Raw genomic sequence first — 20,030 nt, 5'->3', positions numbered from 1 at the left:
TTAAATTAATTATTTTCCAAACGATGAAATTCGACGTTTAAATTAATTATTTTCCAAACGATGAAATTTGCCGTTTAAATTAATTATTTTTCAAACGATGAAATTCGACGTTTAAATTAATTATTTTCCAAACGATGAAATTCGACGTTTAAATTAATTATTTTTCAAACGATGAAATTCGACGTTTAAATTAATTATTTTTCAAACGATGAAATTCGACGTTTGAATTAATTATTTTTCGAACGATGAAATTCGACGTTTAAATTAATTATTTTTCAAACGATGAAATTCGACGTTTAAATTAATTATTTTCCAAACGATGAAATTCGACGTTTAAATTAATTATTTTCCAAACGATGAAATTCGACGTTTAAATTAATTATTTTTCAAACGATGAAATTCGCCGTTTAAATTAATTATTTTTCAAACGATGAAATTCAAGCACCTCAGACATACGTTTACTTTTTGCGTATGATCAAGCACCGGGTCTTGGTCTTACTTTACGAACAAAATCCTTTACTCAGTACTCATTGTGTGATTCTATTAGATAGAATTATATTTACTTATTATAAGTGCCTACGCGATGGACTAGTTAACCTCGAGATAAATGTTTGATTTGAGATGTTGTATTAAAGTTTGAATCTGAATTATTGTAAAGTCATCAGAATAAAAAAATAAAAAATTAGTATTTAAATATTGTGAAATGTCGCAATGTGTGAGGATGCTGGTCTAGTTCGCCATTCATTACAAGTTATTTTCTTCATTGGATAGAAAAAAGGACTCGAAATCGTCCACAAATGTCCAACCATCAAACCATAGTGTAATTTGAAGTGTAATTTAGAATTAATGTAAAATCGGTAAAATCGGAAAAATTCAGGAAAATAAGGAAAAATAAGGAAAATTGGGAAAATCGATAAAATGAAGGAAAATAAGGAAAATCGGGAAAACGTTTTCCTTAAAATAGTCCCTGGTGACAAGGGACCCAATTGAATTTTCAAAAATGAACGGCTCCTGTCTGCCTGGTCTATTTTACTCTGCCGTGATTAGGTATGAGCTATACATTTAGCAAAGGTAAATAGGTAAATTAGGAGGCCTCCGTTCGCTCTTTAGTCAGGTACAAAGTTGCTATATTAATTTTAAATCCCAGACAGTTGCCATTGTGTCCGTTTAGCTACCGCTACAAAATAAAAACAATTTTCTCCAATTATACATTAAAAAAACATTTGCAGAAAACGAGTGGACATTGAAACCACGTTTAATAAGGAACAATTTTGAATAATTAATTTGGCGATGTATGTATGATGACACTATGGGGCTGCTCACAAAGTGCGCACACGAAAAATAGAAAATTTCCTGTGTACGAAGCAATGTATGGACGGGATGGGTCAGTGGTTATGTAATATTGTCTTCCACCAAAACGAACCGGGTTCCATTTATAAATTTATCATGTGTCTAGTCTACATTTAGGCGAGATATCAACTGACACCTGACTTTTCTCAGAGAGTGTTTGCATTATTTGAGGTGTGGTTCGGAAGCCAGGTCAAGCTCTGCACTTGTTATTGGCAGCAAAAGACTGTTGGTGTAGTGAGGTATCTAAACAAATGAAATGAAATCACAAACAGAAATGCACAGAGTGGATGCCTCCCATTCAAGAGTATATTACGTAGTTTGTGAATGGCCTCCGTCGCTGCGGTTGATTTATAATTACTGCAGTACCCGGCTTTGCTTGGGATTAATGACAAAATATCAAAACAAATTTTAACGCATCAAAAAATTTCATGTGCGTCAAAAAACGCAAAAAAAAAAATTTGACGCGTTTTTCACACTTTTTCCTTATTTGTCGGTGTGCCAAGTTTCATGTTTCCGCCTGGGCTCCTACAGACATGTCTGCAGACAAAAAAACAAACATTAGACTTTATATTTATAATTTATTAAAATTTACCCATTGCAAAGGGAATTATTGGTGTTCCACATAGAGTTTTCACAAATGAGAGTTTTCAATATTCAATCAACCGTTTGCTACTGCATACACGACGTGCATACATTCGAGGATGTATTGCGCTAGAATTCATAAGTTTATCGCTCAAATGATTTCTCTCTTTCGTCGTATGGGTCTATGGCATGGAGAAGACAGGCCTACAGTTAGGCAACTCGTGTTGAAGTCATTCTATTGCATCTACTACCTGTCATTTATGATTTCATTATCGATGGGATCATATAAAGCAGAGAGTGTTGATGAAACCATTTTCTTAGCGGAAACCGCACTTATTTGCGCAGTTCTGAATATTAAAAATTGGATGTTCCTTTGGAAGCAGACGGAAATTGTGGAGTTTTTAGATCGGATTTGTGTTTTCACAATTCGAGATGAAGAAGGGCTCGCATTTTTCAACGACAAAGTGGAAAGATTTATCAATTTTTTGAAAATGTGCGTGTATGGTACTATGTGTGCGACATTGGGATGTGTAGTTGTCCCATTTCTTGGAAGTAAGAAGTCACTTCTTGTGAATATTGCGTTTCCATTGGATTGGAAAAATAGTGAAATTGGGTTTTGGATGGCGTACATTTTCATTGTTACCGAATATGTTATAGAGATTTTGGCGATAACGTTTTCCGTTATCATTTGGTATTTATTGCTGCACTGTTCAATAAGATATAGAATTTTGGGAATGGAAATGAAAAACATGGGACGAACCGCAGGAAAAGTGAAAATGTCGGTTAACGAACAACAGGCCATTTTTTATCAGGACTTACAGGCGTCGATTGAAGGTCACCTTCATTTAAAGGGGTATGGGTAACACTTATGTTAAATGCTATCTGTCGACACGGTTGAATATTTTCTCCTTTTTTTTATCAGAATAATCGACGAAGTGGAATCATTTTTATCAAAATTGTTTCTGTTGCAATTCGCCACCAGTAGCCTATGCATTTGCGGTTCAATTTATTGCTTGGCCTTCGTATGCATGAAACCAATCCGTACGGTTATGCAATCAAAATTAAAATTTTCGATTTATTTCCAGGATATAAGTGCCAACATTGTGGAGCGCTTAGTTCACGTCTATCTATTTTTATTCAACACTGCTGAATTGTTCATGATAACGTATTTCGGGAATGAGATTATGTTGTCGAGTAGTACCCTTTCATACAGTTTGTTTGAAAGCGAATGGATCGGGCAACCACATTCGACCCAGAAATGCATAATCATTTTTGGTGAATACTTGAAGCGATCGTATTCGATGCTAAAGGATAAATTGTATCCGTTAACATTGGTAACATTTACTAAGGTAGGCGAAGCTTTCTTGGTCAGTCGGTTTAGTCAATGTTGCAATTTTATTGCAGATTTTGAATTCGTCGTACAGGCTGTTCAACATTTTAAAGAACACTAAGCAATAAAAATGGAGGAGGACGCAGAGAGCTCTGACTGAGCGTTTCAATATAAATATATTCTGACACAAAACAGCTCGAGATTTCCCACAATCACTAATACAATCACTAACTAAAGAATGCACATTAGTTTTCACCAATGACCATAGATTAAAAGCAATCTTCAAATGGCAAATTTGTAGCCTACATTTGGGCACAAAAATGTTACATTTTTGACGATAATATTGCCCTCGCATCCTTTTTGGAAAAAGTAAAAACATCGTTTGGTGCTGAAATGTGTTAGCTTTGAATAAAAAATAGAAAGTTTTGTGATGCTGTAACCTAAGTTGGAGAAAACTCAATAGTTCATGAAAATTGACACAAATTTTGAGTTTTCTCGGACCCAGGTTACATCACCACACACCTTTCTATTTTTTATTCAAAGCTAACACATTTCAACACCAAACGATGTTTTTACTTTTTCCAAAAAAAGATGCGAGGGTAATATTATCGTCAAAAATGTAATATTTTTGTGCCCAAATGTAGGCTACAAATGTGCAATGTGAAGCTTGCTCTTAAGAAGCGGAGACATGTAGTCAGGAAAGGATTAGGTGGTTACACTGCAATCATTTATTAATAATAAAAAAATATTGTTCGTTGCTGTTGGACGGCTTTTTTGGTAGTTATGCTTGTCAGTGGCGACGACTTTAGATTTGTTGATGGGGAGGCAAAGAGCACAAAATGATAAAAATGTTGGAAAACCTGGAAAACAGCTGAAGCAAATTCATGCTAAAATTTCACTGCCTCTGACTGTATTTTATTTCTCGAAATCTTGATGAGAATTAATCTTTATCTTAAAAATCTTGAATCTGACTCATACAAGTCCGAAGAAACCTCGAAAATTGATGTTGTGGAAATCCAGATATTTCGAGTACAATCACCAAAAATTAATTACAAATTTTGTTCACAATTTAACCGTTCTTCAACCCACAATTCCAACATAGAAATCTATAAAATATACTAGGTTTCACCGGTAGTTTTGGGTCAGAACCCTTGACTTGACTGTTGTGTAAATCAGTCAAAAAACCCTTAAAGGGTAAATGTGACGAAGGTCCTTTATCTTACTTACAAAATAACTGATATCGCTGAGGGTGACGCATTGTGCGCCGTATGTAAAATTCTTATCCACAAAATATTGACCCAAAAAAATTTTGAAAGAAAGTTTTACAAAAAGAAATTTGCGTCACAAGTGGCAGATGTTGAGGAAACTATTGTTAGTAAAATAGTAAAAAATGTACTGAAAGAATTTACACGGAAGAAAGCCGAATCATTTTGCTCATTTTCATTCAAACATCAATATTTCGAAGTTCAATATATCGGCAAATTTTGAAGCTGCAGTAACGTGTGATAGCTCGTTGATCTCGTATTGATGCCTAGAAAATATCTAAGTTTGGGGGTCGTTGAGTTAAGGGGGAGAACTCAAAAAGTTGCAGTAAATATGCTCCGCCGTCCTCAAAAAAATTTTGTTAAAACATTTTTGGTAGTTGACTTGCGTCACTCCCGCTTACTAACGTGCGAGCATGATATTTGAAAATTTTAATGTGAATTCATTTCCGGACTAGTTTTCATCAATAATAACTGACTTCATTTCGACATTTAAAACAGACCACTGCTGATCTACTCTACCGATCATCTTCATATTCAGACTTGACCTTTGATCGAAATGCCTCTTTTTAAACCAAATTTGTAGACGTTGGTTCGAAATTACACGCTCTCTCGTATTCACAAACATTTAGAGGGATTCTTTTGAAAAACCACCCTCCGAGATCGGACTTATTTCGTCTGGGATGGATATAGCGTTTCAAAGGTCTTGGCCTGAGGAATTCAAAATAGGCCTCAGATCTTTAGCCGAAATTGGTTACTGGTAGCAATGCTTCAAAAGTCGATTGGGTGTTTTTTAAACACAATTTACGGTCGCTAAATATGTGCGATCTGGATGTGAGTGGGTTCGTTGAAAAGCTGAGGTCAAGTACTTTTAGGGCATGCCTAGTTTGAAGTAAAAATCTATGACAAGGCTGTGTCGGTAGTGATGACTGCTAATGTGCAACTAACATGCTCTCCGCTCCGTAACATACGTTATCCAAGCTTTCCATTGATGCTTCATATGCCGATTTGATACTTTTCTGTTGTAGTAGCCTAATAAAACATCCCACTTTTCGGTTTAAATAAACTAATTTATTCAATTATAAAAAAGTGTTTCTCTGTGCTTCCCTTTGATCATAGCACTGAACAAAGCACTAGAACCGAATTTTCAAGAGGGACCTTCTCGACGCAGTAGTCCAAATTTCTCATATAAAAATAAATAAATTAATTGGAACGCAGTAGCATTTTTCAAAAATGAAGGGGCAAATGACCGTTAAAAAAATCTGTTCTACTGCTTGGTTCAGATGCTATGCTTAGACCCAAGATGCAGAGGTAAATGCAGAACAGCAACGAACGAATATTAAATATTACCGTATCTGTGGTGGACGGTATATTTTAGTCAATTTCGCGAGTTATAGCCTCAACGAAGTGAGAGTGATAAGCTAATGCCTAAAATAAACCATCCACAACAGATACGTGTTTCATGGCGAGGGCCTAAATTACGAGAAAATTCCGAAATTTATGCACAAATCTCAAGGCAATGAAAACTTATTTACTATAGTGAACATAATTAGGCCAAGGAAGGCGTGCTTGCTATACTGAGGTACAAAGAAATTATTTTAATTTTTAAAGAATCCCCGCGAATCGTTCTTTCAAATTCAACTTACCATCTATGGGAAACACACATACATACAGTTGCCAATGTTTAGACTGAATTGTTACTGGGCCTTGGCCTGTTATTTGGTCTTTAAACGAAAATAAATAAATAAATGTGTCCAGGTAGCTACCACTAACAATTTTCTCCAATTATACATCAAAAAAACATTTACAGAAAGCGAGTGTCCACTGGACATTAAAACCACGTTTAATAAGGAACAATTTTGAATAAATTATTTGGCAACACAAAACATAACAATGTACGTATGATGACACAATGGGGTTGCTCACAAAGTGCGCACGCGAAAATTGGAAAATTTCCTATGTACGCAGCAATGTATGGACGGGATGGCTCAGTGGTTATGTAGTACTACCAAAACGAACCGCGCTTCTATCACATCACAGTGTTTAAGGAGAGCGATTTTTGATCAATTTGTTTAAACTGGTCTCGGGGTCACACGTCAAAATTAGAGAAATCACATACAAATTTAAACTGGGCTCAACTCTCAATTTCTTTTTTCATTGATGAATATTTAACTTGTTTTCGCTCTCCTGAAACACTGTATTGATAACATCCTAAAGTTCAATCAAGCTTTATATTATAATTTGGATGCGATGAATTTGCATTCATGTGTCTGGCCTACATTTAGGCAAGATATCAATTAACACCTGGATTTTCTCAAAGAGTATTTGCATACTTTGAGGCGTCGCATCGGAAGTCAGATGAAGCCGGTGGTCTGCACTTGTTATTGGAAGTAAGAGGCCGTTAGTGGGGTCTACAAACAAATGAAATCAAATCAATAAAACAGAATGAATGCCTCCCCTTCAATAGTATAGTTTGTGAATGGCCTCCGTCGCTACGGTTGATTTTCATTTATAATTTATTAAAATTTACCCATTGCAAAGGGAATTATTGGTGTTCCACAAAGAGGTATTACGAATGAGAGTTTTCAATATTCCATCAACCGTTTGCTACTGCATACACGACGTTCATACATTCGAGGATGTATTCCGCTAGAATTCATAAGTTTATCGCTCAAATGGTTTCCTTCGTCGTATGGGTCTATGGCATGGAGAAGACAGGCCTACAGTTAGGCAACTCGTGCTGAAGTCATTCTATTGCATCTACTACCTGTCTTTTATGATTTCATTATCGATGGGATCATCAGGGCTCGTACTGCAATTCGATTCGTCCTTATAAGGAAATAAGGACAATTTAAATGCAAAAATGAGGACATTCTAAGGACAATTTTGAACTGAAAATAAGAGCAATTTCGCTTGAAAGAAGTATTTTATTTGCGAAAGAAAGTTGTAAGGTAAGCGAGGTAGTAGCTGACCGTCTAAGCAATTTTTCAACTTTGGTCATCAGTATCTCAGGATGATTTCGATGAAGCTAAGTTTTTCCTTCGTCAGAATTTTTGATCTGTTCCCATTCCGTAGAATATCAGAAATATTGACAATTAATTAATTTTTATTGTAAAAAACTGATTTTACTGAAGCACTGTTTTTGATGCAGTAGCTGACCACTAAAAAACGGATGTTTTTATACCTGACCAGTCTTGTTGCAGTAGTTGACCGCTACAAAATTAAGACATTTTTCACATTGTTCGCAATAATTTCGCATTATTCGACACATTTTCACTCTTAATTCACTGATATTAACCAATTTCAATGATAAAAACTCATAAAAACACAAAATATCAACGAATTTTAATCACATCATTTTGTACACAACAATGCACATGGAAGGTGAATTTGTCACATGAAGAAAAATGTACGGAATTTGGTGCGGTCAACTACACAAACATGGCATATTTTTGATGCAATGTTTTGACCACCATGTAATTAATCAAATATTAACTTTTAGACGCTATTTATGTTAATAATATTAATTGTCGAACTATTTACTACCTAAAAACACCAAAACTTTGTCCATTAATAATTCTTTTGTCAACTAGCCTTTTTTTCTATTAGCGTATATGATGATGATGACGATCATATACGATTGATTATGATGATGATGATATATTATCTATGATGGGATATGATCTATGATGGGATATGTGCTACGATGGGATATGTGCTACGATGAATTATGTGCTACGATGGGATATGTGCTATGATGGGATATGTGCTATGATGGGATATGTGCTATGATGGGATATGTGCTATGATGGGATATGTGCTATGATGGGATATGGGCTATGATGAGATAGGATTGAAAATGAGATACGATTCACGATTAGTACAATACATAGACGATATATGTCCACAGTATGCAAACAGAATGATCGAAGCACAGTGGGAGACGGCGCTGAAGGCAGCAAAGCTGCCTTAAAAAACTGATCCTAGTTGCTGTCCGGGGGGGAGTTGGGCTTCTTGAGTTCCGTTTCGCTCTTTTTTTGGAAAAAAGAAGTTAAAAAATGTTGTATAAGGGAAAATCCTAACGGGCCGTTTCATTAATTATTTTTAGTTCAATCTAAAAATAGAAAAACTCTTTGGCTTTGTTCGGTTAATTTTGTAAAAGGAACAATTCGTTGTGATCGTTCCATCTGATATTCTCCCGCATTTTGCAAAAGGCAAAATTAAAAGAATTTGTTGTATTAGCGATTTCCGGCTCATTTTGTAAAAGGAAAAATTTGATGGCTTCGTTAAAAATAAAAATTTGAAAATTCTTTCTACATTTTGTAAAAGGGAATGTTGCTTGGTTTTGGGTTATTAGCGACTTTTCGGTTCATTTAGTAAAAGGTGAATATTCTCTGTCGATTTATTTGTTGAATTTGTAAAACGGAAAATTCGATGCGATCGATACATTGGACATTTTTCTCATTTTTTTGTAAAAGGGAAAATTGGAAATTCTCCCCACATATTGTAGAAGGGGAAATTCAATGATTTTCCTGTTTATTTTGTAAAAGGAGCAATTAAAAATTCTCACCACATTCTGTAAAATGGAATATTTTATGGCTTCGCTAAATTAGCGCTTTTAGGCCCATTTAGTAAAAGGAAAAATTCCAAATTCTCTCCACATATTGTAGAAGGGAAAATTCAATGATTTTCCTATTCATTTTGTAAACGGAACAATTGGAAATTCTCCCCACATTCTGTAAAATGGAATATTGTTTAGCTTTGCTATTATTAGTGACTTTTCGGTTCGTTTCGCAAAAGGGAAAATTGGAAATTTTACCAACATTTTGTAGAAGGGAAAATTCAATGAATTTGTGGAATTACCGGTTTTTGAGCTCATTTTGTAAAAGGGAAAATTCGTTGTGGTCGGTTCCATTAGAAATTCTCATTACGTTTTGTATAAGGAATAATTGCATGATTTAGGTCAATTAGAAATTCTCCCCATATTTTCTAAAATGGAATATTCTCTGGCTTTGCTAAATTAGCGATTTTTCGGTTCAATTCGTAAAAGGAAAAAATTCGAAATTCTCTCCACCTATTGTTGAAGGGAAAATTAAATGAATTTGTGGAATTACCGGTTTTTGAGCTTATTTTGTAAAAGGAAGAATTGGAAACTCTCCCCACATTCTATAAAATGGAATATTCTTTGGCTTTGCTAAATTAGCGTTTTCGGTTCGTTTCATAAAAGTGAAAATTGGAAATTCTCCCAACATTTTGTAGAAGGGAAACTTCCATCAATTTGTGGAATTAGCGACTTTTCGGTTCAATTCGTAAAGGGAAAAATTCAAAATTTGTAGAAATTCAATGATTTTGTTGAAATAGCGATTTTCCTGTTCAATTCAAAAATCGGGAAAAATTGGAAATTCTCACAATATTTTGTAAAATGGAATATTCTTTGGCTTCGCTAAATTAGCGATTTTTCGCTTCATTTCGTAAAACCAATAATTCAATACATTAGAAATCTTGTCCACTTTTTGTAGAGAAAAAAAATAGAAATTTCAGTGTAGAAAATGACGTAGTGAGTGGGGGTTCCACCCCCACACCCCCGGGCCTCCGGCTATCAGATTTGCATTGACGAAAGTAACGTATTGAGGGAAAGTTCAATTTTTCCCTTTTCAATTAGCGAATTTCCGATTCATTTTCTAATAGGAAAAATTCGATCCACTACTCTATATGTGTTCTTGGATATAAGCGATATTTTTCACTTTCATAAATGTTTGCCGGAAAATGTGAAACGTACTGCCGTTGCACAGCTGTCGTCAGTGGTAACCTCATAAAAAAGAAACGACCACTGAGCGCACAAAAATTTCATTAAAAGTAACCACACCGACAATTTTCCATTGTTCCCACTGTCGATATTTGTGCGAAATGCACTAAATAAACGCTAATCGTCTTAAAACGCGTTAATCCGTCGAAACAGACCAAAAAAATCGATTCTCCGCACTCAAAATATCAAAAAGGCAAAAAATTGCATTTTCGACCGCTGTGCCGGCAGTAGAGCGTCCACCACCAAAAATTTATATGCGTTCGAACGGGCTTGACTCACCCGTCAATATGAGCCATATAACAAAAAAATGCCATTCCAAATGGCCAAACGGCAATCAAAAACATTTTTGCTTCACTGTGCTTTGGAGTAGCTTCGAAGTGACCCATTTGAAGAGTGTTTGTGCGGCGGAAAACATAACCACCACGGCGTGTGAGGTGTCTAATGAAAGCTCAGGACCTGCTCTATCGAATAGAGAAAGAATCCCGTTACCACAGTCCACCTGATCCGCACAGCAAGTGCGAAAGTGTTCCCGACCCTAAGTTTCCATCTCACTTCCAAAGTGTTTTCTCCCAAAATTCAAACCGTACCATATCGTGTTTGGTATCGTTAGATAGGTCTTGAACGTGCCGTCATTTTGAGCCCACCGACTGATGCACTGGCTGCAAATAGTCAAAAACCAAAAGTCGACCGAAAGTCAAAAAATTTTTTTTTTCACTTTTCTCAAAAATGTGACATATCGATTTATTGAGTCATATATGTATCGATCGGGCCGTTCCAGTCGAGGCTAAGGTGAAAATATGAAGAAAAAGTATGGAGCCATTTTTGAGCAAAAAATTTTTCACTAACGTAAAATGACCAAATTTAGTTTTTGAGTAATATATCCTCGAAGACAAAGCCAAATGGGTCGATGTTTGGTATCTACGTGTCGCTCATGAAAATCTGCGTCGATCCATGGCACCTCCGGGTGCCGACGCTTCCATCATACCCCTACCAAAATTCGCAATGTAAGCTGTATTTCATTCATTTTCGCTCAAAAATCGTAAAAAATGATTTTTTTCAAATTTTTTTCACCACTATCATATCGGGCGGTTCCCGCCCGACGTTATGAGACATGGTTAAAAAAATGGAAAAAAAAATTCGAAAAAAATTTCATCCCGAAAATGGTCTAAACACCTAGCCACCACCCCACAGATGAGCCCTATGTATGTCGCTCGGCCCTTGAGGCGCTCCGCTCGCTTTACGAAGCGACTTGACGAAGGTGTATGAAATCAGGGAATTGGACGAACTGACCGAAGATTGGTTGAAAGAGAATTTGACGCGCGTTTAGATCCCAAGCTCTGTCAATCGATTTCTGGATTGGTTAGCCAGTCAGAATAGTTTAATGAACTCAAGTATTTACTAAAAAAAAAATTGCGACCAAAATTGACTCAAATGTGAGGTAAAGTTGTTGGGTGGTTTTAAGTGAGGTCACGTCACAGATTGGTTTAGAATTACATTGGCTGTCGTAATAGTTTTGTTGCATTGATAACGTATAATCGGTCATACTTTGGACTGTGAACATCCACAAAAAATTCTCTAAATTTATAACATTCCTAGTCTAGAATCCCGTATTTTCCCAGTACCCATTCGTGTAAGCAATAATTTGAAGTTAATTAAGAAAAATCAAAATTCGAAAAATTTCCAGCGAAAGTGGTTAAGTCTTATGGAAACGACTAGTCCACTGTTATCTACAACTACCACAAAAATTATCGTTGCTACTAGGAGATACTTTACGCAATTGAAGTAACAGATTTATTTGTCTTGTGTGGATACACTAGCCGTTTCTATAAAATATCAAAATCAATAAATTAGTGCCAAATGTAGTTGATCAGGAGCCAACGTGCGTATCACTGCCCCGCGGTCTGAAGCTATGGGATATTGTTATACTACTCAAATTGAAAAATTTTTTATTCCTAGCACTTTTAGGCGAAAGGAGGAACTCTCACAGTATAGGTCTAGCGTGCAACTAAATCAACTTACATCTTTGAGAATATGTGAAAAATTTTGTTGAAAATTCTGTTGTCAGTAACAAGTTGAAAGATTCGTAAGTTTGACTTGATAGGCACAACGGACTTAAAAAAAAAAATAATTTGATCACCTTTGGGATTAAGTGCATGAATCGAGTGGGTGGCGAACAGTTTTTCGGCCCATACGGAAACTAATAAAAACCCATTTTAAGTGTCGTGTTTTCTAGATGGCATGGCATAACACGGCCCGCTCAATAGTAATTTCTGAAGCTATGTCGAGTTGATTCAGGTTAATACCAAAACCCGATTTATCTCTAGTCTCTAAGATATCAGTTGATTAAGGAATGCACTAGGCCACGTTGAGGCACTCATACTGTTCAAAAACGACAGTGGTATAGATTGCAGATTGGCTTTTGATGTACAGCAACAGCTGTTTTTTGCTCAACATGTGCAAATCCTTAGACAAATTATGCCTAGACTGGTATTTCATATGATAAAATGTGCCCTCAACATCAGTTTTTTTAAGATACACACTTCTTACGATTTTACGAAGAATGTTACGCCAATACATCCAGGCGTACGCTTTTGATTGTTCGTTTTGCCCGCTTAATTAAGAGAACAAATACATACTAAGGTAGGTGACCATGATGCGCGGATGCGAAAACCTGTCATCATGATTTGCTTATGTAAATTTAAATGTAAAATAAATTTTACCGCAAACCACGATCATGTTGGATCTTGATTTGCGGTATAATTGTATGACGCTTTAGATACCTCCAAATATCGGTCTCTATTGAATTTCATAGAAATACCACAAATCACGGACACCATAACGCAAATCTCGATCCAATTAAAAAATTAAACTTAGTTAAAGAAATTCTTTAAATATCGATTAATTTTTGATTAATTGCGAAGCCAAATGTTCAATCTGCATAATAAAGTTAGTCATTACTCCTGGATGTCAAAGGATTTCAAGAAAACGACGTTCAAAGTAAACGAGCCATCAGAACAGTCGGAGCGTTTGCTGCGACTGAGTCCCGTACAAACCCGTATATCTATTGCGTACGTGACCCTAGTGCGTCTGTCACCCTACTTTGACCGTAAACCTATTGCGCCGGTTAATGTAGTTAAAGTAAAATTATTATGTAATATGTACATCTTACAAATTGCGCATAGCGCAATTACAAAGCCCCGTACGACGTTCCTTTCAAATGAAACAAAAATTTCAAATCGCCCTAAAATTTTATTTTTTTTGAAGGGCCTAGTATCGGCCTCAGTCCGAGGGCACAAATTTAATTTTTTTTCAACTACATTCTATTCGGCCTTTGATTACCTCCCAAATGAAACAAAAATTACGAAAAACGGATGAAATTTGCTCGAGTTATATGTAAAATACACATAGGGCCCTAGTAGTGGCCTTAGTCCAAGGACCCAAATTTAATTTTTTTTCAACAACATTCTATTCGGCCTTTCCTTACCTTCCAAATGAAACAAAAATTACGAAAAACGGGTGAAATTTACTCGAGTTATATGTGAAATACACATAGGGCCCTAGAAGCGGCCTTAGGCCAAGGACCCAAATTTAATTTTTTTCAACAACATTCTATTCGGCATTCGATTACCTTCCAAATCAAACAAAAATTACGAAAAACGAATGAAATTTACTCGAGTTCTATGTAAAATACACATAGGGCCCTAGTAGCATTTCACTTCTAAGGCCCTAACTCACGGTCCACTCACCCGATTTTAAAAAACTTTTTTTTCCTGGATTGGTATTGACAATACCTATCATTTGCCGTGTCATTTACATTTCCATCGTTTATTTTGCCATAAATATCAACAAAAGACCTTAAATCACTTAGGTGGCCCTAACTTACGAAGGGCCGACCCGAATATGCCCATCTTCGAACTTAGCCTCACTATTTCGACTATCTTTCAGGGAAAAAAAAAATTTTGAAATCGGATTTGATTTACTCAAGATATCGACGTGACAGACGGACAGACGGACAGACGGACAGACAAAATTTTTATTGCAGATTCGTCATCTATGAACATAGGCAAACACTTTGCCCTTACCGTCTGCTTCGAATTCCATCAATTACACACGGCATCGTAATCCTATAAGCCCCTTTGTACTTCGTACGGGGCTAAAAATTGTCACAATACCACACATCATGGTCAGCTACCTTACTATTGGCATTTCATGTTGGGACCACATATTTTACGTAAGTTTGTTCGAAATTTCCTCTCTAGGTACGATTACTCTCAGTAAAAGTCGCGCACATAAATTCGAATATTACCGAAGACCACTTTACGCCACTAATTCAGGTCCATTAAATTTTATCGCATTTTTATTACACACCATGTGGTTGTTGAAATAAAGTAATTTTGTTGATAAAGAAAACCTACCAAATATGACAAGCAATCCAACAATCACAGAAATTTTACAGCGACCAATTTTTGTACATTTTTTATAATTCAATTTGTAACTGCAAAATTTTACATAAAACTGAAAAAGTTGATGCATTTCATCAAAAAAATGAAAAAAGACAAAATGCCAAACTTGCCGAAACTCGAAACTTGCCACCAGAAAATTCCTTTGAAATTAAATAAAATTTTTGGAGATTCCATTTTAATCTTAAGTTCTTGCATTCCTCATATAACTTCCCAATTAAAAAGTAGAACAGTTACAGTAGCACAGTAGAAAGATTTTTCTTGTGGTAGACAGAAATGTGTTTTAGGACAACAATCGATATAATGAATTTACTCAATCTAATGCACCAATTACAACGTAGATAATCATTGATAACAAATCATTCAAGCACTAAAAATGATAGTTTTCTAAATTAATAAGATAAATGTGCGACTCAACTTATAAGCTTTAAAAATTTGTGTGAATGAATTCCAAATAGTTTTATATAACCGAAAAATGAGGAAATTTAGTGTTCATGTTACTTAGTGTGTATTACTATTGTAGAGACGCTATATAAACTGTAAAATTAATGTTGAATAAATTCGTCAACAACAATTCATAACGTTCAGTTCAGTATGCATTTAGTGTCTGAGAAAGCATTTGTCACTCGGTGATATAAGTAACATTATGCCACTGAATGATATTGCTTTGTAGGCAGAAGATGTGTAGATTCGATGCCTTAGGTCACTCGCTTTATACCATTGATCCGAATCCACCATCTCTTGGAATATCTACAGAGAGTGGGTGAATCATTTGTACATTTGTACAAATGCCTCGCTCCCCATGCCTAAACTATTTTTTAAAATTCTAAAAAAAGATACGGGCCCAATATTGAAGCCTTCCGGACCAGAAAAACATCTCATTACCCCAATATCACACATTCCCCGGAGTCAGTGAGTGGGTGATGCTTTTTGGACTTTATTTACTATGGCGCTAGTTTGATGAGATGAGGCCGTTTCGAGTGAGAACATTGCGTTCAACCTCGAAATTCTAAGAACGGATCTTTCATGCTTAAGACATCGAACGTAGTTCTTGAAACATGAAAATTTCTGCTTTCAACGCATGTAAAACCTTGTTAATAGTCTTATAAAATAGCATAACACGTTCTTTCGCACACTTTATGATTAACGGTATTAATCAATCGTCAGATATCCATATTTTGCTGTAGCAAAAAGTCATTCTAAAATAGATATTTTACTTGTACCATGTGAAATAGTACATTTTGTTACAGTCGCTAAACCTGTAGAAATGTATGTTTTCAGTATAGAGTGTTATGATGAAAGAGAAATTTGCATCAAAGGTACACTTTTCTCAAATCACATGAAACTTTCACAGACAATTTTATTTTTTATTCAAAGCTGACATATTTTTACCCGAAAATGTGGTCGTACATTTTTTAGAAAGGGCTCTCGTAAAATCATATCAGCAATCAAAAATTTCGAAACGCACAAATGTAGGCTACAATTTCAGCGTAGGCTTGGATCCTCTTAACCGTCATTTTGAAACCTCTTAGTAGATCATTTTCATTATACGGTACTTGTCAACGTAACCCCACTAAATGTTTCGTCCAGTAGTCCTTAACCTCAATTAATTGACGTTGACTGCGTTCAATTTACTGGTTTTTACATGAAAATCGTTCGTTCTATTCATTCGATATTTTTCGACATGTCTGACAGCTCTGGGATCGTGTCTGACATTTACAAGGTCATGAAAATGATCTATACGCCCAAATGAATTCGGGTGATTTATTTAATGTTTTCTGCGCTTTCGGTGAATTTCTACCAATAATCAATTGTATTTAACTTATGTTAACATTATGACCAAAAATTATAGGCGCACACACGTCTTTAGCACGGCTTTAGTTACGAAAATATTTGTGTTTATTTGTGAAATCTGGATGCCATCATCGACAACGACATAGTCCGTAATTTTCACCCGGAATCAACATTTGTAACGTTAGTTTCTCAAAGGAAAGAAAACTTATGTCTCGGACGTTTTCACCACTTGTCAGCAATTTTTCCATAGCTGAATATGGCACTGTTGTAGTTTTCAGTATAAAGCTTCACGAAACTACCGTATTCAGCTATGAAAATTAAGGTGGCGCTTTTGTAGTTTTCAGTATGAACTAGTACTGCATGACATGCATGACACATACTATTGTATTATGAATAATTGATAGATTGAACCAATTTTTGAAGCAAACATAAATGCAGTCTACTTGATCGTTCATACATAATTTCGTTCATACAGTTGAATGTAAGGTAGCTGACCATGATGTGCGGATGGGAAAACCTGATCATGATTTGCTTATTTAAATTTACATGTAAAATAAATTTTACCGCAAAGCACGATTCTATTGGACTTTGATTTGCGGTATAATTTGTATGACGCTTTAGATACCTCCAAATATTGGTCTCTATTGAATTTCATAGAAATACCACAAATCACGGACACCATAACGCAAATCTCGATCCAATTAAAAAATTAAACTTAGTTAAAGAAATTCTTTAAATATCGATTAATTTTTGATTAATTGCGAAGCCAAATGTTCAATCTGCAAAATAAAGTTAGTCATTACTCCTGGATGTCAAAGGATTTCAAGAAAACGACGTACGAAGTTAAAAATTGTCACAATACCACACATCATGGTCAGCTACCTTATGTTAAAGGTAGAGTTATGTTTTGCATTTCAAAAGTTTATTTTTCACAGCCTGTTTGCAGAAAACGTTGTATGCAACACGTTGCGAAAGTAGCAGTTTTCGTCACACGACGTGGTTATCATAATATCACATCTAGTGACAAAATCTACCACTTTTCGCAACTAGTTGCATAAATTACTATTTTGGAATTATAATACAAACTCTTCGAAAAACTTCAATTTAGAAAAAGCTCTACATGGTGTGAAGTCTAGAATGTTGTAGCAGCAGCTTTACCTGCTTCACACTTCGTTGTATGGACTGTTTTCCATGCGATAAAATACTAGAATTTACATCATTAATTTTCCCATTTAGAAAATCTACCGTAAACGCTAATGGAAGGACGTAATGGATTTTTGCTTTTATATTAGATGTATATTATACGTTGATGGTACCTAGGTTCTGAAAGAATTTTATTTAGAAAGCTATTATATGAACATTCTCGACTATATTAAGTTGTTAATTTAGAACAATTGTGGGAAATAATCTAACACACCCCCTCAATTTGATATCTTCGTCCCCACAAAAAAGAAATTTTGTCACTCCGCATTCGTTCAAATTGTCCAATGTTCCAATAAGACCCGAGTTGTTTACTATTGCAGTAAGATACCGTGACTCGTGTCAAATAAGGCTTCGTTTTGGCCGCAAACTTCGCACTCGTCAGAGTTGTATAATGTTAGGTTTGCGTTGGTCTCAAACTTCTCAATCTTCCGAGCTGTCTAATATTGCAATAAGATACCGCGAATCGTGTGAATTACGACACTCGCTTCGCTCGGGCCGCAAACTTCACACTTGTCAGAGTTGTCTGATGTTACATTTGCTTGGCTTTTTTAATACTATATATTCACTGTAGTGTATATGTAATTTTAGGTATATGATGCTTGTTAATTATCACTATCAATTATCAGTTATCAATTATATTGTTCATTTAATTTTCTGGCATAACTTCCGAAGCGTTGATCACACTTAGCTCATCGTCGAACTTGATCTTCCCAATGTCAAATGGATAATTTTGGGAACCTATTTTTCACTATTTTCTCAGTACAAGTAGAACAGCGGTTACTGGCACTGTAAGTGTTGGGAGAATATGTTTTCCCTTCCAACGATGCAGCAACCCGACGAATATGAAGAATAAATAAATTCTTTACAAAGTCTTTGCTTGTAAATTTCTTGATTTGGCAAGTGTGAGCTTTGCCGAACGAGCCGAAGGCGAGTGAATTGATCACATAAGCCAAAACAATAACTTCAAAACTTTTTATGACTTTGCAAACGTCAGACACGATACCAATATTACCAGTAAAAACAAAATAGCTACCAAAATCTAACCTCAAATCCTTTGTTTTAGGTAATTCTTGGTTCTTGGTTATGAAAATGATCTATTACGTATGTTATTTTACGTGCTTGTGCACGGTAATTCGCCTCGGATCAACTAACTTCACGCGAACATTCGATATTCAACTTTTCCGTCCTTGTGCCGCAAATATATGACAGTGTCAATCAGGCAATCAAAAGTCGAATCTAAATTTTCAATTTTACTTTTATTTTAGTTTTTCATTAATCTTTGGTGAGAGCTTTACTTAAAATACTAATTCTGAATGTAACTTCACATAAATCGTCAATTTCAAGGATTTTTGCTCCGTAAAAATCTTACTCTGAAGTTTTTTTCACGTTTTAACCGTTTTGTTCAGCCCACAAAATTTTTTTTTATTGATTAAACCCTAAATTTGAATCAAAATTTAATCCATGTAAAATTAGATTGAAACATATACATACACTGGTATTAGGCCTGCTCAGATTCCGGGGATAGTGGGATATTCATCTATAGAGACAAAACATCAACATTTGCATGTAAAATAGCGTAGGTTATGTTTCTGTGGATGAAATCGGGTTTACAGTTATTTGGAACGGGATATTCCGTGGATTTTGTGACTTTAACATGACTTACAACGAGACAGATATATCTGAACTGTAATTGGTGTGAACAAGAAGGCAAAATCCTTCGTAAGTCATGTTACCGTGAAATTTCCCAGAAAGAAAATGGTATTCAGATGAATTGAATTTATTTTTGTGGCTAAAAATTTGAGGCGCCACCGTCTCCAAAAGCAGCGGGAAAATCTGAGCATCCTTGATCAATCATTGAGAATTCCTCTAAACAATCAACGAACCCTTTCGCCAATTCGACGACATCTATAAATGAAAAATAAATAAAAATAAACAAAAAAGAAAACATCAAACCTCAAGCACATCAACATACACGCTACGCGTGTGCAAATAAAATGGACATCCTTGGTATACATGATACCAGAAGATTTTTTTGCCGAAAAACCGGATCCCTTGACTAATTGACTATGTAAGCCATAGCTCGCAAAATATGGCAGATAGAAAGTTCGTCTAAAGACAAATTTATAGAGATTTAGATTCTAGTCAATACATGTTTCTGGTTTTTTTTTCTCCAGAAAACGCCCATTTGGGAGCTGTTAGCGTTTTAATTGTGAGCTACGTGACCATATCTAGGAAAATACAGC

General features: G+C 35.5%; 1 protein-coding gene and 1 long non-coding RNA gene across 2 annotated transcripts; both read left to right on the top strand.

The window, feature by feature from the left end:
- The first annotated feature begins 2,018 nt into the window (after positions 1-2,018).
- LOC119085231 (odorant receptor 23a-like) lies at positions 2,019-3,535 on the top strand. Its single transcript, XM_037195545.1, has 5 exons — positions 2,019-2,785; positions 2,855-2,954; positions 3,018-3,281; positions 3,337-3,441; positions 3,496-3,535. The coding sequence occupies exons 1-4, from the start codon at positions 2,052-2,054 to the stop codon at positions 3,388-3,390; spliced, it is 1,152 nt and encodes a 383-aa protein (XP_037051440.1). The 5' UTR covers positions 2,019-2,051; the 3' UTR covers positions 3,391-3,441; positions 3,496-3,535.
- Positions 3,536-12,755: 9,220 nt separating this feature from the next.
- On the top strand, positions 12,756-14,762 carry LOC119085235. Its single transcript, XR_005089258.1, has 3 exons — positions 12,756-12,784; positions 13,464-13,468; positions 14,606-14,762. It is a non-coding gene; the product is annotated as an uncharacterized LOC119085235 (long non-coding RNA).
- Positions 14,763-20,030: the final 5,268 nt, after the last annotated feature.

This window comes from Bradysia coprophila, unplaced genomic scaffold (assembly GCF_014529535.1).
Source record: "Bradysia coprophila strain Holo2 unplaced genomic scaffold, BU_Bcop_v1 contig_94, whole genome shotgun sequence".
NCBI classification, from domain to species: domain Eukaryota; kingdom Metazoa; phylum Arthropoda; class Insecta; order Diptera; family Sciaridae; genus Bradysia; species Bradysia coprophila.
Note: the sequence above shows the minus strand (reverse complement) of the source record. Positions and strands in the feature narration are given on the sequence as shown.

Bases quoted from the DNA above. Each gene is read 5' to 3' on its own strand.
- LOC119085231 (XM_037195545.1), top strand. From the start codon at position 2,052: ATGTATTGCGCTAGAATTCATAAGTTTATCGCTCAAATGATTTCTCTC. The intron at 2,955-3,017 runs GTATGCATGAAA...ATTTATTTCCAG, and splicing joins CAATTTATTGCTTGGCCTTC to GATATAAGTGCCAACATTGT. The intron at 3,282-3,336 runs GTAGGCGAAGCT...ATTTTATTGCAG, and splicing joins CATTGGTAACATTTACTAAG to ATTTTGAATTCGTCGTACAG.